General features: G+C 53.4%; 11 protein-coding genes across 11 annotated transcripts in view; 4 read left to right on the top strand and 7 right to left on the bottom strand.

Moving 5' to 3' along the window:
* Nucleotides 1–663: 663 nt before the first annotated feature.
* On the bottom strand, nucleotides 664–1860 carry LAESUDRAFT_731768 (uncharacterized protein). The gene has a single exon (XM_040910110.1). The coding sequence runs from the start codon at nucleotides 1671–1673 to the stop codon at nucleotides 864–866; it is 810 nt and encodes a 269-aa protein (XP_040758667.1). The 5' UTR covers nucleotides 1674–1860; the 3' UTR covers nucleotides 664–863.
* A 1241-nt stretch (nucleotides 1861–3101) lies between these two features.
* On the bottom strand, nucleotides 3102–4223 carry LAESUDRAFT_502841 (uncharacterized protein). The gene is made up of 2 exons (XM_040902711.1): nucleotides 3350–4223; nucleotides 3102–3134 (listed from the first exon to the last, which is right to left on the bottom strand). The coding sequence occupies exon 1, from the start codon at nucleotides 4047–4049 to the stop codon at nucleotides 3465–3467; it is 585 nt and encodes a 194-aa protein (XP_040758666.1). The 5' UTR covers nucleotides 4050–4223; the 3' UTR covers nucleotides 3102–3134; nucleotides 3350–3464.
* On the top strand, nucleotides 4224–4694 carry LAESUDRAFT_502682 (uncharacterized protein). Its single transcript, XM_040902710.1, has one exon. It carries the CDS (start codon nucleotides 4399–4401, stop codon nucleotides 4648–4650), a length of 252 nt encoding a protein of 83 aa, XP_040758665.1. The 5' UTR covers nucleotides 4224–4398; the 3' UTR covers nucleotides 4651–4694.
* Nucleotides 4695–7274: 2580 nt separating this feature from the next.
* Nucleotides 7275–7739, bottom strand: LAESUDRAFT_731763 (uncharacterized protein). Its single transcript, XM_040910109.1, has one exon. The coding sequence runs from the start codon at nucleotides 7716–7718 to the stop codon at nucleotides 7404–7406; it is 315 nt and encodes a 104-aa protein (XP_040758664.1). The 5' UTR covers nucleotides 7719–7739; the 3' UTR covers nucleotides 7275–7403.
* A 699-nt stretch (nucleotides 7740–8438) lies between these two features.
* On the bottom strand, nucleotides 8439–10033 carry LAESUDRAFT_731761 (GroES-like protein). The gene is made up of 5 exons (XM_040910108.1): nucleotides 9686–10033; nucleotides 9546–9627; nucleotides 9295–9490; nucleotides 8844–9244; nucleotides 8439–8791 (listed from the first exon to the last, which is right to left on the bottom strand). Exons 1-5 carry the CDS (start codon nucleotides 9937–9939, stop codon nucleotides 8675–8677), a joined length of 1050 nt encoding a protein of 349 aa, XP_040758663.1. The 5' UTR covers nucleotides 9940–10033; the 3' UTR covers nucleotides 8439–8674.
* A 2470-nt stretch (nucleotides 10034–12503) lies between these two features.
* LAESUDRAFT_664884 (uncharacterized protein) lies at nucleotides 12504–13829 on the bottom strand (the record flags this gene model as incomplete). The annotated part of the gene is made up of 5 exons (XM_040905157.1): nucleotides 12504–13047; nucleotides 13100–13194; nucleotides 13252–13493; nucleotides 13549–13669; nucleotides 13722–13829. The coding sequence occupies 5 exons, from the start codon at nucleotides 13827–13829 to the stop codon at nucleotides 12504–12506; spliced, it is 1110 nt and encodes a 369-aa protein (XP_040758662.1).
* A 227-nt stretch (nucleotides 13830–14056) lies between these two features.
* On the bottom strand, nucleotides 14057–15369 carry LAESUDRAFT_708128 (TBPIP-domain-containing protein). The gene is made up of 7 exons (XM_040906679.1): nucleotides 15293–15369; nucleotides 15206–15237; nucleotides 15032–15155; nucleotides 14833–14973; nucleotides 14698–14768; nucleotides 14422–14558; nucleotides 14057–14352 (listed from the first exon to the last, which is right to left on the bottom strand). Exons 1-7 carry the CDS (start codon nucleotides 15348–15350, stop codon nucleotides 14199–14201), a joined length of 717 nt encoding a protein of 238 aa, XP_040758661.1. The 5' UTR covers nucleotides 15351–15369; the 3' UTR covers nucleotides 14057–14198.
* Nucleotides 15370–15614: 245 nt separating this feature from the next.
* On the top strand, nucleotides 15615–16831 carry LAESUDRAFT_664880 (mitochondrial carrier; the record flags this gene model as incomplete). The annotated part of the gene is made up of 5 exons (XM_040905156.1): nucleotides 15615–15698; nucleotides 15752–15830; nucleotides 15882–16027; nucleotides 16078–16141; nucleotides 16191–16831. The coding sequence occupies 5 exons, from the start codon at nucleotides 15615–15617 to the stop codon at nucleotides 16829–16831; spliced, it is 1014 nt and encodes a 337-aa protein (XP_040758660.1).
* A 191-nt stretch (nucleotides 16832–17022) lies between these two features.
* LAESUDRAFT_816191 (uncharacterized protein) lies at nucleotides 17023–21395 on the bottom strand. The gene is made up of 13 exons (XM_040914754.1): nucleotides 21100–21395; nucleotides 20767–21025; nucleotides 20543–20713; nucleotides 19921–20488; nucleotides 19479–19857; nucleotides 18567–19425; nucleotides 18409–18507; nucleotides 18332–18362; nucleotides 18137–18274; nucleotides 18054–18078; nucleotides 17693–17999; nucleotides 17444–17633; nucleotides 17023–17384 (listed from the first exon to the last, which is right to left on the bottom strand). The coding sequence occupies exons 1-13, from the start codon at nucleotides 21306–21308 to the stop codon at nucleotides 17224–17226; spliced, it is 3396 nt and encodes a 1131-aa protein (XP_040758659.1). The 5' UTR covers nucleotides 21309–21395; the 3' UTR covers nucleotides 17023–17223.
* A 1566-nt stretch (nucleotides 21396–22961) lies between these two features.
* LAESUDRAFT_731749 (uncharacterized protein) lies at nucleotides 22962–23808 on the top strand. Its single transcript, XM_040910107.1, has 2 exons — nucleotides 22962–23514; nucleotides 23602–23808. The coding sequence occupies exon 1, from the start codon at nucleotides 23245–23247 to the stop codon at nucleotides 23467–23469; it is 225 nt and encodes a 74-aa protein (XP_040758658.1). The 5' UTR covers nucleotides 22962–23244; the 3' UTR covers nucleotides 23470–23514; nucleotides 23602–23808.
* Nucleotides 23809–24508: 700 nt separating this feature from the next.
* The window catches only part of LAESUDRAFT_502129 (uncharacterized protein), a 1019-nt gene continuing 141 nt past the window's right edge, over nucleotides 24509–25386 (top strand). Inside the window, exon 1 of the mRNA XM_040902709.1 lies at nucleotides 24509–25361. Within this exon, the coding sequence (XP_040758657.1) occupies nucleotides 24703–25314 (612 nt within the window). The 5' untranslated portion in view covers nucleotides 24509–24702 and the 3' untranslated portion in view covers nucleotides 25315–25361. The remainder of the gene's footprint in view (nucleotides 25362–25386) is intronic.

Here is a 25386-nt window from a genome sequence, read left to right as displayed (position 1 = left end):
GATCTTGACACGGGCAGGCGAGTACCAGGTTGGGACCGTGCAAGTACTGGCGAAAACGAAAAGGGCCGACAGACAGAGCTGAAGAATATCTGCCACCAGAGGGATGATCGATGATCGTCTAGTACGTATCGTTCCACATTGAAAAACCGCTGGACCGGGAGATGGAGCAAAGCACGGGCTAGGTCACGTCTCCAGAGAGATGTCATTGAAGAAGTCATGACTTGCGCCGAGGATGCAGGGATATCTGGCTTCTGCTAGGCCGGCTGCCGGTGAGCTATCATATTTGGATATCCTGTGGATTGATTGATAATGATGGGACCTCTGTTGATCAACTGAGGCTTGGTGATCGGATGGGAACGCGTTTCAAGCTTTATGATAGCCATAGTACCCAGATATCGATGAGTTGATCTCGGTGAGCGTTTCCATCTCGTAGCAGGTATACGGTTGAGTATGTTGACCAATTTGATGAACAACAGTCCCTGGAGTGATCTACTCGAAGGAATCGACGATAGATGATGCCACTGCGCTGTACAGTCGCGCCACTTCGGTTGGCGAACCACTCTATGAAGACAATGTCAGAGAAGCTGTGTAGGATGGTGTAAGACCAAGCTAACTGTCGGTCCGTAGCTTGCCAAGATACGGACGCGGTTACGTGGAATTATTGGTGCTGGTCGCGTCGACCTCGGTTAATTCGGTCTCTGCAGTGTTCTTCTGTGGAACGAGTACCGATTGGCGACTAATATAAACATAGATGTATTATCACAAGGGTTGTCTTTAGGTATGGCATAACGGCCGGGGTATTATGGTGAGTTTAAATCGATCCTACAGTAGCCGCTGGCTGAGTCACCGCGATGACGATCAGTTCAGATGCGCCAAAGCCACGATAATAACACCGTTAAAAATACTGCTGGAAGGAGAGCGGCTTCTCCAACTGCACTCGCCTGAATAGCACGCAAAGTGCTCGGAACTCCCGCTCTGCCATGCAAGGTGGCCGCGCCCACGGATTGGCCACACAGACCGAAGATTATACCTAGCCAAAACCTTTTCCAGCCCTTATGATTTCTCCTGGGACCTCGGATATCTGAATCCTCGCGTTCCGTGCTTTCTTCAGTCTCCTCTCCCTCGCGCGGCAGAGACCTCAAAGCGACCCACAGCCCGATCGCCGCTCCGAGAATTGTACCACCGAGCGCACTGGCCGCCGCGACGCCGGAGTGTGAGGTTGTTCCTGTGTCCGCGCCATCCACTTGAATCAATGATGTCCAGCCGAAGTAACCGCAAATCAAGGACCACACTGTAGCTGGCGCTGCATAGCGCATCATGTATAGCGTCGTGTGCACGCTAAAGAAAGTTATGACGAAGAGAACAGTGCCGATGCATCTGAATGCAGATGAAAGGTGGTCTATTGCAGAAACGACTCTTTGTTGCGTAGTCCGACCGGATGCTTTGGTGGCGCTAGGTGGCGGTAGGAGGAACACGGTCGTGGTCGTGGAGAGGGAGGATAGTGATGCGCAGTCGCGAGAGGTGGCGAGATAGAGTGGTGGTGCGGGGGACGTGCTCTTCTCGTCAGTGGGTGAAGGGGACAACTTCTCATCCAGAAGCGTCGAAGGCGGGCATACTCGTTCGCTGTGAAATGAATCCCTCACGAATGCTGCAGGAGGAAGAACGAGTGACATCCTTGGATGGGTGTGTGTGGAGTGCAGGATGTGGCGACAAGACGAGGGCGGCTTGTTGGAAGAGTACGAACCTATTTATGCAAAGAATGGACGCCCTCTGTGGCACCGTGCCACATTACAACCGATCGAGACATGAATGCATGACGTATCGCATCATCGCAATCGGACTGGTGCATTCCTCAGGAGCGATGGCGCATCGCCACAGGGCAGTGGCAAACGTCTTTCATCTGAAAGCGTTTACTTATCCTAGGCCGCTAACTTCGTCGGTGCCGAATTCCAGGCACACAGCCACACGGAGTCGAAGACAACCTTCGCACAGTTCCTTCGTGATCACAGCTTTCTTATTCCGGGGCTCAATGGCATGTATATTAGCTCTAGCCACGGCCTCACATGCTATTCTTGCAGCGCCACAGCTCCCGAGTACGTCTTGCCAGGTACCACAACCCGCAAACTTCAAAGGCTATGTCCCGCAACATCATCCGGATGAGCGCTAGCATGCAGCACCGGTGCAATGAGAGTACTTGGCCTAAATAGATCGCGATGCAAAATGGCCAGAAACACTATGAAGAGCGCCAAAGCCAATAATGCAGCCAGTCCCATGGTTAAATACCATCGCGCTCAATGTGACTGCATGCTCGGTGGTCAGCGGTCCGTGATGCTTCTGGGCAGGATGGCTATCCCGACACCGTGTTCACTAACCTCGAGTGCAACAATATTGGCGAGACCAGCCGCAGTCAATATGCCGACTTTCGGTTGCGTGGGTACTCTTGGTACAATCTCAATGCGCGCGACTAAACGAATAAGCCGTCTGTGAAGATGATTATAAGAGTACCCATAAAGGTCAATCCCCTGTCTGATTACCACGTACGCTCTGTGGCGTGTTCGAACGCGTCTCAAGCTGAACCCGGTGCGCATCGCAAGTCGTCGATGTCCAGTACTTGGCCTATCGGATCGACATATGGGGGCGTGGAGGAGGCGCTGAGGCTGCGAATGGCGTTCGCACACGAGGTCTTCCTGAACTGGGTGTGCATTGGTACAACCTAGTGGACTTCTGCTGGTGGAAAGCACAGCGGTATGTGAGGTTCCTAAAGATGCGAAGGGTTGGAGGCAGAGTCTGCGGCGAAGTGCTCTGATATTTATGTGGTACCCATGTAACGCACTCACTGTACTCAGAATGCTATGGTGCTTCGTTACCAGTGACTGTCGCATCGCTGCACAATCCACACCGCTTGAGTGACATGAATCTGGTGGTGCATCGCATTGTGAGGTGCCTGTGCGCGAGTGGCGTTGGTACGCCACTTCGACGATCCTAATATCACCTGACCGTGGGGAATGTCAAGCTACAGACACAAAGGGCTTGACTTCGACGGCTGTGAGTGCTTTAACGAACCTCGTCTTTGAAGCTAATGCGGGTACTGAAAATCCTGGAAGTGCGCCGTTCGTGATCGACCGGCATTCTATCTCAATTGTACGAGGTTTTATAGCTTTTCAAACGAATGCATATTCTAGACATCAGGTCGCGCTGCATTCCCTCCCATATAGAGGTACGTTGATTGTACTCATAACCCTCCACGCTATTCGAAATTTCTACCTGATCGCCAATGGAATTTCTCAGCATCCTGAGCTGCAAGTGCATTAGTGCATTTCCAGTTGATTGGTACTCATGAAGGTCTTACCTAAAAGCTGAACAGAATGATGATCGCCCAGCATTCCCCCATACGATCGTTGTAGAACGCCATTTGAGCCATACACGTGAAGATCACAGCGAATGCCAAACCATAGCCACTCGTCTCAAGCGCAAAGAGGACAGCTTCTAGGTACGTTCCGTCTTCGTGGATGAATAGATATTGCCCCCAAGATTTGCCCGAAGATCGTAATAGCTGCCGCTGTGATTGAACGAGGAAACGTTTGCCTCAGCCCCGATCCGTTTATCCCCCTTGCTTCGTCTTGTCCAGACACAACGCCACATTTGATCATGGCTGACCAAATAAAGCTGACGAGGAGTGCTAGGACATAGCTTCCCGCCATACTGGGTACGACGGTTCTTAGAAATGATACCCTATATGACCATGGAAAGACGTCGTGGGTGATAGAGCCACCGAGGGCCGCGCAGATTGCGGATCTCAGCGCGGCGACGGTCATGCGTCTGAGGACGACTCGGAACCGAAATCGTTCGGCCATAGAAGCTTCCACGAATATCTCTGTATCGGTAGCACCGTGGGGCGACTGGGTGCTTGTTCCTCTGCCCAGGTTGTGGGACCGCGCCGGTTGGAAGGTCCAGGAAGAAGACAGCGACCTTGCGCCCTGGAGGTACGTGTCTCGCCAATGATCCATCGGCTCCGCAGGTTCGACCCCGAATCCCTGTGTTGCAGACATTGTAGCGACGACTGGTTAGTATGTCTCTGGCGAGGGGTGGCGAAGGGGGAGGCAGCGAGAGTCTTGGTAATTCCAGGGCATCTTTATACACAGAAAGATGTCTCTATCCTAGCGTGAGTTTGTTCTATTTGCGTGATTGTGCCACTGACTGCCAAGCGGAACTTGTCTCCCTCCCACGCACAGCATGCTCGTATAGCCTTTCTTTTAGGACCTCGTCTGTTCTCGTCTCCGCGGCTGCCTGAACGGCCATCATAGTGGCAAGGGCATCTTGACGACGCGCAGTGTGCCTATTGTTGTCTCGGGCCACTGAAATATACACGTGCCGCAACTGTGTCACCCTCGGACATTCATGGCGAAGCTGTGTTCATGTGCCACCCCTTACGCTCGCATGTCTATGGACGACAACTGTTCATACGTTCGTACTTCTACGTTAGCCACGCGACTGTGGGTACTAGCTCGGGGACATGTCGACGAAGGCACCCACCCACAATTTGACGCGTCCAGTTCAAGAGATCTCTACTGGCCATGCGCCAGATGCTTGGTGCCACACCCTCTTGATGGCCCTGGCGAGGCGCTCACTGTTCGTCTGGCCGGCGACTGAAAACGCGAGCATTCACCTGGCCTACAATGCGTCATAGTTGTAAGTCAGCCGGATCACACCAAGGTGTCAAAAATACTCATACAAGCTAAGGAATGCAGATGTGGCTTCTATGAAATGTTATTCTCGTCGGCGTATCCGTTGCGTCGAGATACCATTTAGCGGTATGATATGTCCTCTCCGTGCATATGGCTACAGCATGCAGAATTTCATTGGTGCGTTCTCTGCACCGTCATAATTGTTGATTCCCTGCTCGGTTTAATTTCGAGAATATTTTTGCATTAACGCAAAACGCGGGGGGCACGAAGAACAACGTATATCTCCCCTAATTCCACAAGATCGTGAAAGCATTGCAGGTCCATAATCAGTAGTGGGGTCAAGTACGATGTTCGGAAAAGTTTATAATGAGGATAAGTTCAATTATTCACTCGCAGGTATCATTGAGAGGGAAACGCTGATGTACAGATGTCTCAGAACTGTCCCACACCTTCTTCTTTGAAAACATACCATCTGGCACGCCACTATGGCCCTATGTCTGATGACGCATAGCGTATATACCCAGATGCCGGCCACAATAGGCGTCTAACCGGTCGCACTTGAACCAAGCACCTTAGCCATGTTGAACTTGTTTATGAATATCTCTTCGTCTTCCAGCAGCATAAGCCCTCATGTGACTGCTATGTCTAGTGTGTATCCATCAAGGCCGATGATTGCCATGTCCAAAAAGGGTACACTGCGACATGACAATTGGTTCTGTACTCGAAGTCCAGAAGCGCCATGCATGTCGCCGCATGTAAATGGAAGCAGATCAGTACGCCGCCTTTCTGCCCTGTTGATATGATGTCCGCCACCAACATGAGATAGACGGGTACTTTGATTATCCCTGCACCCAGGATGCTGACCTCCTGACAAGAAAGGCTACAGGCTGTTGCGGTAGCCGAGGATGGTTCTTCATGTCTCCGCAACAGGCCATGTGAATGGCCAGCCCCACCCACCAACCTAGGTCCATTCCACGAATTGGTCACCGATGTTGATCCGCCAGGATCTAAAGGATGAGCTGCATGGGCCTGTCACGGTTTCTAGAGATTGGGGAGCATGGCATTGTGGCGATGCCTCATGATGCTGCATGCGTAGGTTCTGGCATGCGAATCCCGCTGCGCAGAGAAGGTAGCTGGGGTAGGAGAGTGAACGGCAGTAGAATGCTGTGCGAAAGTCGAAGTCTCTGTGATAGTGGTGATCACCATTTGCACAAATGATATCGCTGGTGTGGCGAACCCGATTATGCTGGGAAGCTGGTTATGAGTAAGATAGATGGTGTTAATTATATTTGTGAGTTGACTGAACTGGGAAGTTTGTGTGATCCTGTGCAGCGAACAATACCTGAAGGAGTGCCCCGCAATGTGCTGAAATTCACGGGCGCTGTGTCTACGTCATGAATGCTAGTAGATGAAGTCCATGCGCTGCGGATTTCTGCTATGCGGGGATGGAGAATATATGTGAGAAACCATTGTGAGCATGTCATTCCTACCATCAGAAAATACGATGATACAGAAGCTGTGTTTTACCGGCTGTATGCGTAGCAAGATGTATGTGGCACTGGGTGGCAGAGCATTTTCGACAATCTAGATCAGCACCAACGGGTTATGAATGCTGACTTCAGCAAATATATTTGCAAACGAAGCGTGGCTATTTGTCCATCCAGGCTGTTGAGGCATGGGTGTAGCCTTCATCTGGTACTGCTCTATGTTCGATGAAGCCGTGGCACCTGTGATCATAGGACACAGCATGATCTAAAGTGATCGCTCACTCTTTATTACGCAATAGCAGGTCGAACTTCACCGATCGCGCATCTTCGTAATGTCACTATGATAGATGGTGCCCGCTGGAGTTCAGAGGCGAACAGCTTTTGCTTCCTACGTAAGCTGTGAATTAGCATACTGAGTACCTTACCACCACGATTATGACAGTTGCGCGAGAAATGATTGTTGATGTGTGGTGCCGCGAGCAGGGCTCTAGAAAACCAATTAGCATCGAACAACACATGGGCTGAAGGACTTAATCTAGAATCCAACAAGTCATATGGCGACGGTCGCTCGCGAGACGCAAATATCACCAGCAATACTGATGCACCAGCAACGTACAGTCAAGTATATGTATGACATAGATTTAGTTGCAAACCTATAATGCCAGTGCAAGATTTTGTTACCAGTTGACAAGATGTACAGGACCGCGTTGAAACAGCTAACGAGAGGAAGCCCGGTAGTTGCGCCACATTGCTGACATCAGATCGCTGACTGATCAATCGATTTTGGCCATCGCGACCTAATTTTCTTTTCTTTGATCTGACCGTCAACACAGCTGGCTCAGACTTAAGCTTGCAAGCGACTGGCCATCGACGTGAGAATAGGCTTATCGTGGAATTGACTTATTCATCAAAACAGACATATATAATCTCCATGAACATATGGTCCAATGCACCGAAGCTGGGTAACCTCTGTCTGCACTGACTGCCTGACACATTGCACAACGTCCTCATGAATCCATTTCAGTACACATATCATCCCGTCCGTCTGACCGTCCGCATGCATCAGCCCCCGTCTGTACACCTTACTGTACTGTGCCACCGTCTCGCCTTACGTGCCGTCTATCGTCCTCAATACGATCTGGGGCACTGAGAAGCAATTAGCTGTCGTATTGTGAGCATAGAATGGTATTCACATGTGAGTATCGGGAAATTTACATTGTCGAACACATCACTAGCTCTTGAAGAAGTCGACGAATTGGTAGACAGCAATGCTCGCCACAATCGTTAATGGTAGACCCGTCGCGCTTGAGGTGAGTGCCCTTTTGACAGAGACATCCTGCAAGATAATAGACCACTCCTCCAGCCATCGTCGCATCACTACCAACCCCAAGGCCTGTCCGAACAAAATGGTGACCACCACCGCCAAAGGGATACCCCAAATGATAGCAGCCTGCTCGAGGGTCGAACAACCCCATGTAACCTCCTCCTCGTAAAATTCGTCTTTGAAGAGTGTTAACGGCAGGATGTAGCTCGACAGCGCGAGCATGCCTCCGCCCTCGACGCAGACCACCATGACGTCTGTCTCGAAGAAGGGCTGGGGCTCTGCCGATATCCGAGAATGGTTCTCCCAATCTCCGCACTAACATATGTCAAGATCCAGCCCACTTGATAAACACGAACGATCCCAAAGAGGTGCTCGAAGATCATTCTTTTCCAGCACCCGACTGCCAGGTAACGTTCGATACCCGACCAGGGCTCGGGAAGCTCCGGGGATCGTAGCTGCGCCAGCTCTGCATGTGGCGCGTGCTCGAAGGCAATGCTACTGTTTGTCGATGGCAAGTTGTTCGGACTGGGTCCTGCGTATGAACCTGTATAAGAGGTCAGGGTCAGCAGGGGCGTCAAATATAAGGACCGCGCCAAGGTCAATTTCTTTGCCGCAGAGGGAGCAAGCATATCGGTAGGTGATGTGGCGCGTTCACGTCTGGCTGTTAGGTAGCTGATGGAAAGAGTCTGCGCTGTACGCTTCTATTTATCCCCCGAAACGACAAAAAGGCTGTGCACGCCCTGTGCATAGAACAATCGATACCAGTGCCCTATCACGCAAGACCACGGATAGGCCTGAAACGATAACTATTAACAATATGACGTTGTGCCTTTCCCGGCGAGTTGTTTGAGAGGCTAGCAACGCTTGATGGTCATGAATCGCAGGAGAACAAGGCATACGACGTCCCATCATAGAATGGATCATGATGCACTATCTTTGTCTTGCAGATCTCGAGGCAGGCTGTGCAACCACTAAGTAGACCTTAACGGAAGAAGGCGCCTGAAAACATGACCCATGAAGCACCTCATGCTAGCGACTGGAAGGGCAGCTTCGCCGAATTTCTCGACATCGATTGTGCCAGACGCTCGTCGAACATCGCCACCGAAGACTGTACGAGTGAATTCACATTCCACGCATGACTTGTACGTCGACCAGAGCTATGCATCCTCGATGAAAGGTCACAGAGTATCCATCGGGCGCGCAACCAGCTTGATATTGCTGACTCCATTCCCAAGCCGCGCCAAACCATCGGAAATACCTTCAAGACCATTCGGCAGAATCTCGACCCTGTTCGGCTTTACAAGGATTGATCATGGTTGATGGCAATAAAAAAACTCAGGTACGCACTTTTATGATGCCCTCGTCCAGCAGCGCGGATAGTCTCGAATACAAACTGATACCCATTGCTCTATTTTCTTCCGGCACGACGGTGCTTCCAGAAACCTTGACAACACGTTTGTCCTCCCTCTTCTTCTTTTTATCTAGAACTTCGTTTAGAACCAACACAAGGCATCCTCCTGTAGCCAGGATATCATATGCCATATTCTGCGTCTCTAACAAAGACACAGCATCGTATATGGTCTGAATAGGCTTGGAAGTGATATGAAAGATCTCTGAACGAGTGTCGTCAGCGGAGAGGTGGCGATCAAGAACGTGCGTCGCTCCGAGGTCAAGAAGATACTTGGCGTTGTGAGGCGAGGCTGTGGTAATGATCGGTTCAAAGCCCGCCAATTTGGCAAGCTGTATGACTTGAGAGACAGGTAAGCACAAGTACAGCAGTGCTGTGTGTGCGACCTACCATATTGGCCTACAGAGCTTGAACCGCCAAAGACGAGGAATGGCTCTCCATCATATTTGCCACGCCCACCAGGCTCCCATGGCGGGTACAGGTGCGCACTGCCAGATTCCGAGTACTGGTTGAACAGGCCAACAGCGGCGGTTGCGAGAGCGAGAGGAATCGTCGCAGCTTGCTCGAAGGTGAGGTGCTCTGGAATCTGCGAGGAGGGATATTGATAAGGAATAAACGTGAGTTCGCGATATCTAGCCCACCTTCGCAGTCACATCAGAAAATCCGAGCGCGTATTGTTGGAAGCTGGAGTGACTATTCACATTGATGACACCTTGAGTAAGTCTAGGTATTTCTCAGCTCCCTCGGGATAGGAAACTGCAAGCTAGGAGAAAGCACGAACACTCTGTCGCCTCTAGAGAAACCAGCGACACCCTCACCAACGTCTTCGACTACGCCTGCGATATCACTTCCGAGGACTGCAGGGTACTTGTTGACAATGATCCCGAGAGCATATATCTTCCAGTCGACAGGATTCAATGCTGTCGCGCGCACGTTGATTAATATCTCTCCTGGACCAGGCTTGGGAAGCTTCGATATCCCCAAGGCGAAATGTCCTTGTCTGGAAGTGAGTAGCAGAGCAGTCTGATGCCGCATTGCTAGGTTGGACAGCAGGAGAGAGACGCAAGAGTTATCGGTAGAGGCTGCATTTCGGCGGCACTACAAGGTGCGTGGCTTTGAAGATCATGTGGTCGAGCATGCCTTCGATAGCTGCGGGTTTTCCCTTGGGGCATAACACAAGCATCCTCGCGAAGGTTGACGTGGGAGGCGAAGTCCGACAGACGCTCGGGTTGGATAGATAAGTGGCCGTTGCAGCTGAGCGCTGAATCTGCGGGTATCAGTGACAGCGCTGGTAAGCCGAGTCGGCGTGAAGCGAGAGCCACCAAATCTCGATAACTTACAGCAATCTTCAGGATTGCGCGGAGCATAAACACATGTATTGTCGTCATGGAGGCAGATTGACTGGGAGAATGATCTCGACGTCTACATCTATGATTGCCCATACGCTCCTTACAGGTAAATCCCTGTGGCAAGGACTGCTACAGCCCAAGATCTCAAAGAAAAGCTTGATAAACCAATGGTCATGCGATCTGCGGGGATGCACGCTAATGTGACGGCGCCGAAAATGCCCATGTCAGACGTACGCGTGACTGGTCGACGCAGTTGGAAGGGGAGGTAGGTCTGCCAACTTATCCATCCAGGCCAGAACGACACAACGAAATAATCTGGAGACTGTCCAGCCGAAGACGATTACCATTCAGGCAGTTATTTCGACTTTGAAAACGTATGAGGCCATAGAGAGGGCTTTGCCTGGCGCCCACCCAAATGCGCTCCGATCGCAATCATGGATCATCATGTCTGTTGGTAAATGGACCTCCTACCAGTAATGCGGTCGGCTAGCGTCTCCTGTTCCGCGGAGATCATATCAACGGCTCACCGGTGATGGCAAAGCTGTACACTAGCCAGCCTGCTAGTCGCAGCATATAGCTCCCAATCTGTCAACAGCGAAGAGGCGATCGCAATCCAGCTGAATGCAAGGATTTCGTAGGGAGGAGAAAGAGCTCACGTTCGAACGCATCCAGAAGGGACGAAAGGTATCATTGACTGAGCCAGGACGGGGATTCACAAATGAATGTCGCGATCTGCGAAGTTCATGATACATCAGATAATCCTGCACATGGACACAAGCAGGTTGAGCAGCCTCGCTCTCGAGAGCTTGTGCTCCGGCGTAAAGGATACAACTGGAAGTCAAGATGTGTCTCGAGCATTAGTTCGGAGGATGTGTCTGAACACTCGGTGTTTGCGTTGCCTTGCTTTCCACAACATGCATCCTTTGGAAAGCGGGCTGGTTGAGGCAGGCGATCCACTGCACGCCATTTGGGCGTTAAAATCAGTTTCTACTAAACAAGATTATGAATGCGCAGGCGAACGTACTTATGACATGTCGGATGGACCGAAAGTGCCTGACAGATGACTTCGAGCTGAGTAGACGTCATGGATCTCCATATCCCCGGAACGTTGGCATCCTCATTGTTCATCGATCATCACTGATGTTGACGAACAGTATTCAACGGCACCAAGGGTCGCACCACCCAGTGCGCTCTTCCTCCAGCTTGGTCGCACTACCGCGCCGCTTCGCTCAGGTATAGCATCGTAGAGCACACACGTGAGCGAAAAAAGACCATTCCGACAGTTATGCACATCAGCATGACGCTGAACCTTGGCTTCCCTTTGTCGCACGATTTCTCTCAGACCGTAAAAATCGTCGAGCGGCAACGCGCATAGACGTCTCTGAGGAGCTACTCTGTCGGTGATGGAAGGCAGATGGTGACAGGATGGATCGCCTCGGCACTGGGAAGTGTGTTTCGAGATAAAACGAGTCCGAGCGTTATCGTTTCGAGAAGATGACGGGACACGCTGTTTTGCGGGACTGTTAGCAATGAAAACAGGGCGTAGAGTCGTTGTGAGTGATGTAGGGCATTTGCACACACCGTCGCCCAGTTATTCATCCTCGCACACATTGAGACGCAAACGAACCATCAGCGGGCCCTCAGTGCCAATGGATTCCTTTGCGACCAAATTCGATAGCGGGATGTCAGGGAGAAACAACAAAGCTTGCGGAACCGCTGTTGTCATTGGCGAATCGATCTGTCAAATGAGCCTCAACTATATGGGAAGACATGAAAGGTTTGAGAGGACTGACCGGGAAGTCAATGACACAATGCTGCTGCTCTCGCATTCCGCATCGTCTCGACTCGCGCATCTGCCAGATGCGTTAGTGCCTACGATGTATCAGAAAAAAAAGTCAGCATCCCTTCCGAACTCATATGATGTACTGGCGTGGCTTGCATGCATGGTTGGGTCCACGCGGATTGAGAATTAACCGCAATGATATTGTAACACTGGGTATGAATGCTGCTCGTCAACACGTCAGGCTACATGACCGTCAACAAGCGTGAAAGTCCTTGATACAGTCCGAAGTAAGTTATGGCAAATAGCGTGCAACCAAGCGGTACGACCGTAGATGCTCGTCTCGACTCTCCGGTTCGCAGACAATGGTTGTACTTACAACAGCCTATCTCTCACTAAACGACAGACTAGAACGTGGCATCGTAAGTAGATAGAGCGTCCACCGTACACCAAGGTTCACATGTGCACCTTTACGCCAGGAAGACAACGGCAAACGCGACGCCGGCGAGTGTCGCGAGCGCTGAGATGCGCACCGCACCTGCACCGCTCGAGCTAGATGAAGAGCCCGTCGATGTCGCAGCAGCACCACTCGCCGCTCCGCTGCGCGACGCGCCGCTTGAAGCACCACTCGATCGGCTTGCACCGGAGCTCGTGGCCGTCGCAGACGCAGAACCAGAAGAGGCCGAGCTCGTCACAGCAAGCTTGTCTGTATAGATGTCGGTCGAGGTGTACGTGCGGCAGTTGGACGACGACGGGACAACAGGCGTGTAGGGAACGGTCCAGACACCAGACCACGGCTGTGTCCAGGTAGTTGTCACGCCATTGGAGACGTATTCACCGATCTTCTCCATCGAGTCGCCATCGCAGACTTCAAACGTGCCATTCTGGGCCGCGTTGGGGCAGTTGTAGTTGATGCCGACTTCGTCATAGACATTGTTGCACCAGCCGACGTTATCTGCACTCGTGTTCGACGGGTTGCAAATCTTGAGGCAGAACTGGCCGTTGCCGATGAATCTGGAATGCGTGATGAGAAACACGTATTTACCAGGAGGTGAACGTAACCTACTGAGTCCATTCGATGATCTGGGTGTAGGAGGTGTTGTCCGTGTTGCCAGTCGGGTATTGGTTCGAATAAACGAGACCACCCATGGGATTACCCAGCTATAGAATACCACGATGGTAAGATTCAATCAGAAAAGTGAATGGAATCATGCGGACCAAGTCGGATCCATGAGGGTCGAGCTCTCCTCCCGAGTCGTTCGCCTGGAGGTTGATATTCGACTGGTCGATGAAACCGACGATCTGAATGTAGTTGGCAGTGTAGAGGTACTGTACGCCTGTCAGGCTGCCCTGTGGAATGAGACGCGTGCCATGGTCGTTTTGCGTGCACCATGCGACCTCGTACGCCTCCGAAGTACCGATAGTGTCGTCCTCCTTGGGGGAAGACCAGATGCAGAAGTCTTGTGGGCCATTCGATCATCGGTTTCATATAAACAGACAGTCGGAGGAACGCACCTTCTATTCCGTTGACGATCAAGGTCTGGCAGTATGAATCCTGGTTCTGGGTAGTCGAGTTACAGATGTTGTATCCGACCTGACTGCCGCGGACGTCTCCGGTCGGCTCAACTTTGTACGGCTACGGTGATATTAAGCTCGAGTCGCGCGAATTAGAAAAAACGGATGCATACAACGTCCGAATAGGCGTAGGTGTGGTCGACGAGGGCGGTGGTCTGGGCATGTACACCAGAGGTGAGGGCGGCGGCTGCCAAAAGAGCGGAAAGAGCGACTGTAGACATTGTCGGGAGTAGAATAAGGGGGGCGAAGGAGACGGCGTCGGACGAGAGAGCAGACGGCGACCATCAACCATGCCCGGCCTTATAGACCGTCCGCCTCCTGGGTTCAAACTCAATTCAATCCCAGCTGCAAATCGCCGCCACAGGCGTTGACCCCGTGCATTGATTGGCTGCAACACAGTCTGGCCGAGGACGGTCTTGGCATCCGGATGGGCGTCTATGCGAGCGTCGCGAGGGACAAGTCAGTTCCATTCATGAACGAAGACGAGAGCACACATGTACACGATCAGCAAGCAACAGGTCACACCGCACACGAGAACACGAAAGCAACCGAACTACATGGCGAACGGGGCCGACATGCATATATGCACGCTATCTCCTCCGCTTGCCGAGCACGCTAGATGGTGAGCAGAATGCGCCTCGCTCCAGCGCACCATGCTCTGGCGTGTCCAGCTCGATCCCCAGGTCTTCCGCAAGCTCTTTCGCCTCCTGTGGCGGCAGTGCATCCGTCGCGAGCTGCCAGAAGCTGTCCAAGGAGAAGAATAAAGTTAACCTGCGTATGTCGTCATACATGTAATGCGAGATCGAGACGCACTTGGTGAATATCTTCTTTCTGCGCACCCATTCCGCGTGCCATTTTGTCCAGTCCGCATCCAGATCTGCTAGTTCGGCGGCAGACACGAGCGGCGTGCCCGCACGCAGGGGCTGCAGTCGCCCGCGAGCTTTCTCTACCTATATATGCGCCCGAGCAAGTGAGATGTTAGATGTTAGCCGCGATGACAGCTTGCGGCAGAGATCAAGTGTCCGTGGTTCAAGGGCTCGGAAGAAGGTTGTGGGAGTGGAATGGAGGCATCCCGAGCGATAAGCTTACCGCGGCGAGAACCTCCTCGAGTGACGTTGCCAGCTCTGCGTCCGTGGGTGTTCCTCTAAGTTTTGCCACTTCTGTGCAAGCGCGATCGATGACATCTCTCCGGTGCATGCGCAAACCATGCCGTCGCATACATACCTGTGGAAAGTGTTCGGACTTCGGAAGCAAGCACCTTGTTGCCTTCTTCGGTGTTCTTGTGTTCCGCCTCTAGTGCAGCGAGTTTCTCCGCGGGCATATCCTCGAGGTTTGCCTGGTTGGCCACGAAGAACGTCGTCTTACCTGGATTTATGTGGCATCTGACGCGCATATATATGATCAATACCGTCTGCCAACGCACCATAAGTCTTCTGCACGAGGTCGCCCTTCTCCGCGAGCGCCACGAGGATCTTCTGCGTCGCGGTCTTGGGCACGGCACCCTTGAGATTCGCCGAAACATCCACGGCCCCAAACGGGCGGTTCATCTGCGCGAGATCGTCAGTGTTCACACGTTCACCTTTCTGTGCCCACGCACCCGCTTGATGTATTCGAGGACCTTGTCCTCGGCTAGACGGCGTGTGAGCGCGCATATATGGAATGTTATTGAGTGAGAGATGCACACCTTCTTGCCCCTTGAGCACGGGAGCCTTAGCTTCGGATGCCTTGGGCTTTGCGGACATGTTGTGCGTCGAGGACGAGAGGACGCGGGGGTGTTAGGCGCCAAGGGGCGCGTCTCTCCGCATCCACGTGGGGTATTCACGTGGACGCGATTTGCGGGGTGGGTAAGGTCGTCGGACTTGTCGCACCAATCCACTTTCGTCGCTGACCACTCTCTCCTCCTCCCCGTCGCCGTCGTCTGCCTCAGAGGGACCCTCGTCTTGAGCTATATAGGCAGTCTTCCTAATCTTTTGCCAGTGCATGAACTAGGGGGCCAGCACACTCGAATGAGTTCCGATGGTGTATCGAATAAACAGAGCCTGCAATATATACTTCGCTCAGGTCTCGCTGGCGGTGTTGCGGGTTGCGTGGTTCGCGCTCACACTTGTGTTGATACATTTTACGCGGCTGATATCGAAACCAGGCAAAGACAGTTGTCGCACCGCTCGATAGAGTCAAAATCCTTTTCCAGACGTCCAATTCTGAGTTTCGCCAGTATGCAGGTGCGCGCTACTCTCTAAGCATACTTTTTTCACTAGCTGACCTTCGTCAAGGTACATGGACCGGCGCATTCCGTGCTGCAGCGCTCATCTACCACGAGAGCGGCATTCGCGGTCTCCTCCAGGGTCACTCTGCGACCCTACTCCGCATATTCCCGTACGCGGCCATCAAATTCATGGCCTACGATCAGATAGAACACGTACGATCTAGTATACTGTGGCAATACCTGTCCACTGAGACACCTCATAGGTTCTGATGCCGACACGAGAATCAGAGACGAACGTCCGCAGATTCCTCGCAGGTGCCCTCTCAGGTGCGTAAATGCGTCGTGTGCCCCACTCACACTGACGGATCTACATCAGGGATGACCTCCGTCATCTGTACATACCCCCTCGAGCTCATTCGCGTACGCATGGCATTTATGACACGCTCGTCAACTCCACACGCTGTTGCCCCACACCTCTACATACGCCCATCTTTCGTCTCCGCCATGTCCGAAATTTACCACGAAAACACCGCCATGAAGACCACCACCTTTTTATCTACCCCCACGTCCCCCTCCTCACTCTTCACCCGCTTCCCCATCCTCAAGTTCTACCGCGGCTTCACCGTTTCCATCATTGGCATGATACCTTACGCTGGCATGTCCTTCCTCGCATGGGGTTTCCTCCGTGCGCGTTTCCTTCCTCCGCCCCCGCCATCATCCGCACATCAACGCCAAAAACCCACGCCGGTCGCCGACCTCGCCATCGGTGCCGTCTCGGGCGCCCTTGCCCAGACTGTTTCATACCCCTTCGAGGTCATCCGTCGCCGCATGCAGGTCGGCGGCCTTGTCCACCCCGACCGCTGGATGCGCTGGGGCGAGACCTTTCACGCCATCTGGAACGCGAACGGCTGGCGCGGCTTTTACGTCGGCCTCTCCGTCGGTTACCTCAAGATTGTCCCCATGACCGCCGTCAGCTTCGCCGTCTGGCAGTGGGGTAAGCGCGTCCTGGGTGTATAGCAGCTGTTTCCTGTTCTGATGATTGTGGCATGCTCCGTGCGTTGTATCGTACTGCTGCGTTTGCTCGCTTCTAGCCATGGCAGTGATTTCGCGTTGGGAATGATGGGTTTGGGGACGGCGAAGAATATGTACTGTAACAAACTATGGGTAATGTTAACGATTGGATTGTAATTGTGTTAAGGCAACTGCCTGCTTCCTCAAACCAGCCAAGTGCAAGGTTCCAATGCTCCGACTCGTCGCCCTGGCACCGCTGTATGCTGCTGCCTGTTCTAACTGTTCCGCATTGTCGAAGCTCTCTATCGCCGATGCTCGACTACTATACAAGTGTTGAGTAATATTAATCCGTGGTATCATAGTTCCTCGATATTTACTTGTCACGGCCATGCACGATCTCACGAAGGACGTTGCACAACATCTGAACGCTGCCGACGACCGCGGCCAATACCCATCCCAACGCGAACGAGGGTCTCGAGACATGCCCGGCCGTTGATGAGGAGGTCTTCGTCCCATTCGACAACGCCTTTCTCGAATAGAACAACGACTGTCGACCCACCTACGATGTGTTTGAGTAAGTTGATAAAATGAGTCCCGGTTCAAATGGAAGACACAAACCAAATGCAAAATACCCGAGCTCCTGTCCACGCTCCACATGCTGGCCCTCTTCAACCGTCGTTTTGATGCTGCCGACCATCATCGCGCCGATGCACACGAACATAACCCGACCGAACTGCGGACTATCGATCGGCACGACCTTGCGCACGTTCTCCCCATAGACATCCAGTGCCGTTCTGATCGCTTGTGGCTGAGGGTGGTTCGAATCAGTCATGTCTTCGTCGGCGCGGAAGGCCAAACGAGGCTTACGTTGACCGTGTAGTATTCGCCGTGGATGTACGTCATAGGGCCAATCGTACCATCAACAGGCGAGTGGAAGCGATGATAGTCCTGCGGCGCCAGTCGAAAGATGCATAGCGCACCGCCGGCATAGCGGTCTGCTTCCGCTTTGTAGTGCTCACCAAGCAGTCGGCTGACCGTGAACTCGCGGCCCTTGATCCAGAGCCGTGTAGCCTCGCTGATGGTCTCGAAGGCCATCAGACGGCAGTCAGCACCGCTGATGAGACGGTATGGGTTATCTGGGCACTCTATCGGGCGGGCAGACGGCTTCAATCGCCTAATGTTGTGGTGAGTGCTGATGACTTCGGTGGTCATATAATGCTACGCTTACCTGTAGAAGAACTGATTGAAGGTTTCTGCAATCGGTCGAGCGTGAGTATGCCTCGTGAGAACGGCTCAAATAACATTACGTACTGAAAGAGTCCAGTGGATCCAAGATCTCGTCGATGTTCAAATTGTGAAAAGCGATGAAAGCTGGAATGTCACGCGCCGATTCCGTTGAATCATATTTGAGTCCCTGCTTGATGGACATTGACTTGAGCAAGCGTCGGGCTGAAAGGGGAGGAAATCAATCCTGTTATATTCATAACAGAGGCGAATAGAACTGACCCCGAGCACCCTCCATCCGACTTTTCCATCCCTAGACACATATAAGCAAAATCTATAGGGCCAACACCAAACCTGACCTTGTACAGAAGCCGGATACCCAACCGCACGTATACTTGCATCTTCTCCTCTTCCAGTTGCCCCGTAACGCGATTCTGAACGATGATATTTGCCGAGTTCTGCAATGGTGAGAGAATGAGACGATTTCACTTTCAAGTGTCCAAGCGGAATCGCCCACCGCGCCTAACTTGTAGTTTCCGCTCGACACCTTGCTGATCACCTTCGTGTACCACTTGCGCTGTGCTTGACTTGCCGTGACGAAGTTGCCAACCACAATTCTGTCGACCGTCGACCAGTCTTGACTCGCGCACGTGGCGATATGGGTCACTATGTCCACCTCCGCCTTGGAGTTAAGCCTAGACCGGTGACACAACGGGCAGGCCTTGATGTTGATCACACGTTCGAACAGGTCGTCAATCTTCGCATTGTCAGAACTTGAACCTGAGGAGTCTTCCGGATCGGAGGACGAACCTGAAGGCTGTCGTATGAAGGGATGGGACAGAGAGGGAAGGGAGTGCGTGTGAGGAAGCCCAGCAGCATTCATCAGAGATTGCTGCATGGGCTCGGTAGGACGTGGAGGTGGAGGAGCCGGCTTGCGCAGCACATCGGTATCGGAGGCTGCATCCTTATTCAAGTATGGCAGTGTCAGCGGTGGACCAGAAAAGTCCAATTTGTCCAGATTCAAGCTCAGCTGGTGTTCAAACCCGTTGCCAGCGACTGCAGCCGGCGTGACGGGAGTACTTGTGTCGAAGGCACTCTCGTCCGGGTTGACAAGCTTCTTCTCGCTGCGTGGGCGGCAGATCTCCGTTTCAAGACACTGAATGGCCTCATCGACAGTGAGCAGGTCCTCGCGCGGCTTCTTGCCAAAACGTGTGAAGAACGAGTCCACAGTCTCACGAGAAAGCGTTGAGCCTAATGAGTCAAGCATGGAGGTCAACTCGATGTGGGACAGCGCTTTGATGTCGTCAGTGTCGTACTCCTTAAGATACTGTCGCCAGAAGCGTTGGCGGAGGGCATCGTATGGTTGATACTTGGCACTGCGATAAATTCGTCAGGGCATGGTGAGTGTAGGAGTAGCATACATACATACCGAATAGTAAGGATCGGCTTGTGCTTCTCCTCCCATGGCATTTGCTTCGCCGTAGTGAGCGGGAGCGTGAACTCTTGCATCGGGTGAGAGCCGTCCACGTCTTCGGGATACAGTCCAGTAACCGGGTTGTTCTGAGGCGCGTTCGCGAGCAGCTCGGAGACATCGAAGCTTGCATCGCCGACGTGGTCGTTTGACGAAAGCTTGTCCCAGTCAAGCACGGTCAGCTGCACCTTGAATGCAGTCTCGTACCGGCGAACGTGAAAAAGAAGTTTCTCGTCCCATGTTGGATTCAACGAGTGACGGATGACGCGTGTGCGAAAGACTTTCTTGCCGAATGAGATGACGACGAAGGGGTCCATATCCCATCCCGTCCTCGTCACTAAAGGATGCAGAGTGCAAACCCGCATTAGCACGCGACCGCTCGGAGATTCGAGAAACTCACTGTTCTTCAGCTTTGGAAGATCATGAGCCTTCTGAATTTCCAGCATAACGATTCCCAATATGTCATTCGCCGCAGAGAAGTTGAACTCCTTCTGTTTGCTACCGCCCCATGACTTACGAAACTTCGCTCGCGAGGCAAGATTAGAACGCGCAACGGGCGTCGAAGGCCCGGTTTGAGGCGGCGACGAGCCGATTGACGAGCTTGCTGATGGTCCAGGACTAATGCTCGTCAGCGTAGATGATTCCGCGCGAGCTATTTTTCCAGAATTTGATCGCTTGGGAAAGATCCTTGGAATGCCCTTGAATGACGGAGACGGCGGCTTACTTGCGATCGGCGTCTTGATGCCAGGTGGAGTAGACTGGGTAGGCGTCGTGGGAGTATCAAGGATCGGCAAAATCAGCGGCTCTGCAGCAGGCAAACCGGAGTGAGCAGAAGGGGCGTATATCTGAGCCAATGGAGTGACTTCATCTTCTTCTTCTTCGCTGGGTTCACCCTCATCGGACGTGAAGCCGTCATCCTGGAACTCGGGTCCTGTCTGATGCGAGCGGATGGTGCCGATACCTTCCGTCTATATGGACAATAGATTATGCACCAATGATCTATCGTTTGCATGCGCACTTACCGGTGGCGCGGAAACAAGGCTCGGTCTCGACCGCTTGACGAGTTCTGAGAACACCTCACTGTAATCAACCAGTGTGAGATGGGTTGACGGCGGCACGAAGCCAAGCTTGAACTGAATCGTGCCTGTTGCGAGCGTCGACGTTCTGGTGGAGACGATGGGCGCCGTGACGAGCTACAGCAGCCAGCATTGAGATCAGCGATGGGTATCATGGCACATGCACGCACCTTATTCTTAGCATCGTCAAAGGAGAACGCATTGTCATCCCTAAACCAGTCTTCCAAAGGTATATTAGCCTCGCCCAGATAGTCCTTCTTCAGCATATCCTTGTCCCAGACTACGAACTCGAGGACGCCCAGCTTGTCGGCCAGCGAGAGGTATATCGGAAAGTCGAACGTGGCATCCTTGGGCGTGAATGTCGGGTTCAGCGTCCGTCGCATCACGGGCGTTTGGTGGCGATCGCGTAGTAAGGAAATCACTACAAAGCTGGGTGATCCTTAGTGACGGGAGAAAGTGCGCCAGGAGGTGGATGAGGGCGGCTGAAGTCTGGGAGAACGTACGGATCGCTGTGACCATTCCTATACTTCGCTATCAAGTCGTTGCAACCAACGACCTGAACACGCAGCAGGACAACCGGGACTTCTCCAGGAAGAGGCGCAAAGGTGTTTCTGCCGCTGCCTCTGCCGCCAGAGACGCGTGCAGGTAGCCTCGCAGCAGTCTTCAGTGCACGGCCAATCTTCAGTGTCCTCTTCTTCGGCACAGCCACCATCGAGCGCGACGTCGCCTTGCGCGATGGAGAGGACGGAGATGGAAGGAGGAAGGGGTTGAAGGCGGGTCGGATGCAGGGATGTCGTGTGCATTATTAGACGCAGTGAAGCTTCCCCATTCGGTCGCCCCGCCCGACACCGGTTTCATCTGAACTGCTTTTCTCCGCTCACGATCTGGCTCGACGCCGTAAAGCCTCGACGATATCGTGAACAGCATCGCATCTATGCTGATATTTAGCAGAAATCCAGCCGCGAGCACCGTCCTCCAGCCTCCAGTCGCATCCTCAAACGACGCAGCCGCATGATCTTCATCATATTGCTGTTGTGCTTATCCGGAACATTTCTACCCGTGGCTCTTTGAATCCGTTCATGCGGTTCGCGTGGGACACTCATGATATTTACCAGGCCGTGGACCACCTGCTTCAACACGCGGAGCCTGGCGGCGCAGGACCGACCCTCTGTCCTCCGCTCATAGCTGATTGATGAACTTCAGGTGTATCCAATAGGCCTAATAATGACATCCCTTGCCTTAATGCGCAAGGTAAGTATCAATGTTCTCATCAACCGTAGGCTATATACTCTGATGACAGCCACGTCCACTCCATCCGGCTTTCGTAACCAGCACACAGTACTTCAGCATTCAGCTTCCGCCCCTTTCGACGTGCGCCAATCAGCGAACGCCAGCGTCGCACACTAGGCACACCTTTCTTCCTATTCACCCCGCGCGCGATCAGTTCCGACAATGCGTACCGTCCGCTTGGGCAACTTTCCAACTCCTGCTCTGTGATGTTCAACTTCATGTGAGTGTGTGCTCACATGCGCTGAATCCCTTCACTGGTCAAAAATTCGTTGCGACTGCGAGTGATACCAGCGCCTATCTGGCCCACAGTGTGTAGATGCAATTATGTCTTCCGAACCGTCTATATAAATAGAAATACAGGCAAATCTATGTGAGCATCACTAATTTGACCACTATCTATATAACCCGGGCCGAATGTAACATTCGGCCTCCCTCCGTGCGCACCTCCTAGCTCCTCGAGATCATGTCCTATCCTCTTGAAAACAATCTCATTTGAAAGCCCTGCTTCGATTCTCGGGGTCGCAAAAGGGTCGCAATCATTTGATGCAATGGATCATGCGCGAAAGCTTGCGCAATCAGGTAACTTTTTGCATTCTGTCAACTGTGACTAGAATATTTCTAAAAACTTGAGCATGTGCTCTAAATTCCGTTTTTATTCTGCGACCCCTAGGAATGCATATCCTCCTCATCATATCAAAATTTCAAGTATTTTCACCGTCCGGTTTGTTTTCTATGCATTGTTCTTTGAGCTCGCTCGATAAGCGCCCGCTTAGTGCGTAGCTCATTTTATTTTTTTCTCGCTGTACATCCACTCTATCCCCTAGGCGCTGCTTGCGACCTCTCACTATACCATTCACCTATATGTATGCCAAAAATCTCCGCGAACGGAGCCTTTGCGACCCTCCAGGACCTGTACTTAGATCCGCTCTTGCTGCCGCTTTCACTTCCCAATCGGGGAGACTCACGCCTGTTCCCACTTCTCACCTCTCGCCTCTCGCCTCTCTATCTCGGACCTCAGCCTTCCTCACCGCGCATTCCTCGACATTCTCAAGTATCGTACGTGACCTTGAAGGGCGGAGAGGCTGTTGTTCATACGTGCGGTCGGACGTTGAGGTCGCCAGGTAAGTTATCATTTCAGACTCGCAAAGCTAACAACATTTCGCTTTTTTTTACCAGTCTCGACGACCGACCGCACTGTGTTGTTCACGGTGCAGTCTTTGGTCAATCTTTCTCATCTCCGTCCATCCGCTGGAGATCCGAGTTGTACTCGGAAATCCACGCGCTTTCCAACTCCAACGGTAGACTTCGATGAGAGCGTGGTCGCTCTTCCCCAGCACGACTTCGCAGCAACTACGAGCATGCCCACGCATGATAAACGGCCACTGTCCTTTCTATTCCCCACGGCGTACCAACGCGAGCCCGCCCAGTCGTTCAACCGCAACCACTGCCCTCACGGCGGTCAACCCGTTGAGCCGTTCACGCAGACCCGCCCTATCTGTCACCCACTGCCTCGCTCGATCAGCACGGCTCACGAGCGGGTCGACGTATGCAGGAGACGGCGACCCCGGCGACGGCGATGTTAGTGAAAGAGGACGGATGGAATGGGTATTATGGGAGGGGTGCCAAAGGTGAGTCCCAATCGTCCTGTCTCACGTCGCCCCAGGGCGCATACACTTACCTTTCACGCGTTTTCCCCCCTCGTTCGACCAACTTAGCGCGCTCTGCGACCTCGAAGCCCTCGCAAGAATGCACGCGATGCATCGTGCCCGCACCTCGCGGATCGCCCATCTCTTCTTACCTTATACGATGACCAGTCGCCCGCTCGCGCGTTCTTCACCACTACGGCACGCGAATCGGCCGCGTTCTCTGTTCGCCGCCACCGCCTTACCAACGCCCGACGCGATGCGCCGATTGTGCAGACCCGCCCCATCCGCTGCCCACTCCCTCGCCCGATCACCACGGTTCACGAGCGCGCGGACGCATGCGGGAGATGGCGACTTAGCGGTGGCGGCAGTACAGGAGGAGGGAGGGATGGTTGGATGGCATTGGATGGGTGCTGTAGGTGAGTCGCGGTCGTCCTGTATCGCGCGTCGTCCCAGGGCGCATATACTGACCTTCCAAGCATCTCCCCTCTCGTTCGACGTCCCCAGCGCCATCGGCCGACCTCGAAGACCCGCGCGCGAGCCCACGCAAGGCCATTCACGCCCGTCTGGGCCTCGAACGTCTTCGCGCCCTTGTACAGCCATCCGGTGCGCATGCGCTCGCTTCCCTCACCACCACGGCGTGTTGTTCGTTTGCCGCTACCACATTCCCCGCACCGAACGAGACGACTCCACCGCGTACGGCTACGGTATCATCGCCGTCAACGTAGCGTCGCGAATGCGCGCACGTCTGCACGCCATCGCCACCGTCGTCAGCGGCGTCGCAGGAGGGCGAGTCGTTCATGATCAGGGAGCACGTAGGTGGGCCAGAGCGAACGTAGGCGGTTTTGTTTGCACACGTTAGGTGAGTCGTGATCGCTCTGTATCGCGCGTCGCTCGAGGGCGCATTCACTCACTCCAGCTCGCCGCGCATGGCACCCCGCCGTCCGAATTCATCCATGACGAGCGAAAGCGCACACGGACGGCTTGCGCAGCTCACACCGCCTCACACTCGCTTTTCGCCCGTCCCTTCTCGCCTTACGGCCACCGTCCCCTCATGTCTCGTTCACCACCAAGCGATGCGAACGCGCCGCTGACGCTGGAGGACGTGCCGCCTCACGCTCCACCGGTCGCCCGTCTCTTCTCGCCCCCTCAGGTCTCGTTCACCACCAAGCGATGCAAACGCGCCGCCGATCCTCGAGGACGTGCCGTGCCCCCTCACCCTTTGCTTTTCGCCCGTCTCTTCTCGCCTTACGGCCACCCTCCCACTCGTGTCTCGTTCACCACCAAGCGGTGCAAACGCGTCGCCGACGCTCGAGGACGTGCCGTGCCGCTCACGCTCTGCCGGTCGCCCGTCTCTTCTCGTCTTATGGCCACCCACTCCCCTCGCGTAACCTTCATCACCACGCGGTGCAAACGCGCCGCGTTCTTTGTTCTCCATCACCACCTGACCCGCGCCCAACTCTATCTTGCAGGCCTGCCCCACCCGCCGCCACGCCTGCACCGGATGACCGCCACTCACGAGCGCGAGGACCTATGCAAAATTCGGCCACCCGTCATCGGCGGCACAGGAGGAGGCCGGCGTGCAAGGTGACGAGCGAACGGATAGCCGCCTCGATGACGTGCCCACCGTCCTCACTCATCTGCACGCTCAACCGCTCTCGCATCACCCGTCGCAGTACATGGTCATCCCGCGCACGCGTCATCGTTCACAATCCCCTGATAGACGCGAACGTGCATACCATCTCGACGTGCCACCCAACCATGTGCATTATAGGGAATTCTTGAATTCAATCGCTGAAGGTGAGGGTAAGGGTTGCCATATAAGGAAATACATTTATAGCCATCAATATTGTTTGG

The sequence above is a fragment of the Laetiporus sulphureus genome, assembly GCF_001632365.1.
Source record: "Laetiporus sulphureus 93-53 unplaced genomic scaffold LAESUscaffold_69, whole genome shotgun sequence".
In the NCBI taxonomy this organism is placed as follows: Eukaryota; Fungi; Basidiomycota; class Agaricomycetes; order Polyporales; family Laetiporaceae; genus Laetiporus; species Laetiporus sulphureus.
Note: the sequence above shows the minus strand (reverse complement) of the source record. Positions and strands in the feature narration are given on the sequence as shown.

Bases quoted from the DNA above. Each gene is read 5' to 3' on its own strand.
- LAESUDRAFT_708128 (XM_040906679.1), bottom strand. From the start codon at position 15,350: ATGTCCGCAAAGCCCAAGGCATCCGAAGCTAAGGCTCCCGTGCTCAAG. The intron at 15,238-15,292 runs GTGTGCATCTCT...CACGCCGTCTAG, and splicing joins CGTGCTCAAGGGGCAAGAAG to CCGAGGACAAGGTCCTCGAA. The intron at 14,769-14,832 runs GTATGTATGCGA...GCGCTTGCACAG, and splicing joins AGTCCGAACACTTTCCACAG to AAGTGGCAAAACTTAGAGGA.
- LAESUDRAFT_816191 (XM_040914754.1), bottom strand. From the start codon at position 21,308: ATGGTGGCTGTGCCGAAGAAGAGGACACTGAAGATTGGCCGTGCACTG. The intron at 21,026-21,099 runs GTACGTTCTCCC...AGGATCACCCAG, and splicing joins AGGAATGGTCACAGCGATCC to CTTTGTAGTGATTTCCTTAC. The intron at 18,079-18,136 runs GTACGTAATGTT...GACCGATTGCAG, and splicing joins GGATCCACTGGACTCTTTCA to AAACCTTCAATCAGTTCTTC.
- LAESUDRAFT_731761 (XM_040910108.1), bottom strand. From the start codon at position 9,939: ATGCGGCATCAGACTGCTCTGCTACTCACTTCCAGACAAGGACATTTC. The intron at 9,628-9,685 runs GTTCGTGCTTTC...AGAAATACCTAG, and splicing joins TTCTCTAGAGGCGACAGAGT to ACTTACTCAAGGTGTCATCA. The intron at 9,491-9,545 runs GTGGGCTAGATA...CCCTCCTCGCAG, and splicing joins TTTCTGATGTGACTGCGAAG to ATTCCAGAGCACCTCACCTT.
- LAESUDRAFT_731768 (XM_040910110.1), bottom strand. From the start codon at position 1,673: ATGTCACTCGTTCTTCCTCCTGCAGCATTCGTGAGGGATTCATTTCAC.
- LAESUDRAFT_731763 (XM_040910109.1), bottom strand. From the start codon at position 7,718: ATGCTCGCGCTGTCGAGCTACATCCTGCCGTTAACACTCTTCAAAGAC.
- LAESUDRAFT_502841 (XM_040902711.1), bottom strand. From the start codon at position 4,049: ATGTCTGCAACACAGGGATTCGGGGTCGAACCTGCGGAGCCGATGGAT.
- LAESUDRAFT_731749 (XM_040910107.1), top strand. From the start codon at position 23,245: ATGCCCACGCATGATAAACGGCCACTGTCCTTTCTATTCCCCACGGCG.
- LAESUDRAFT_502682 (XM_040902710.1), top strand. From the start codon at position 4,399: ATGGCGAAGCTGTGTTCATGTGCCACCCCTTACGCTCGCATGTCTATG.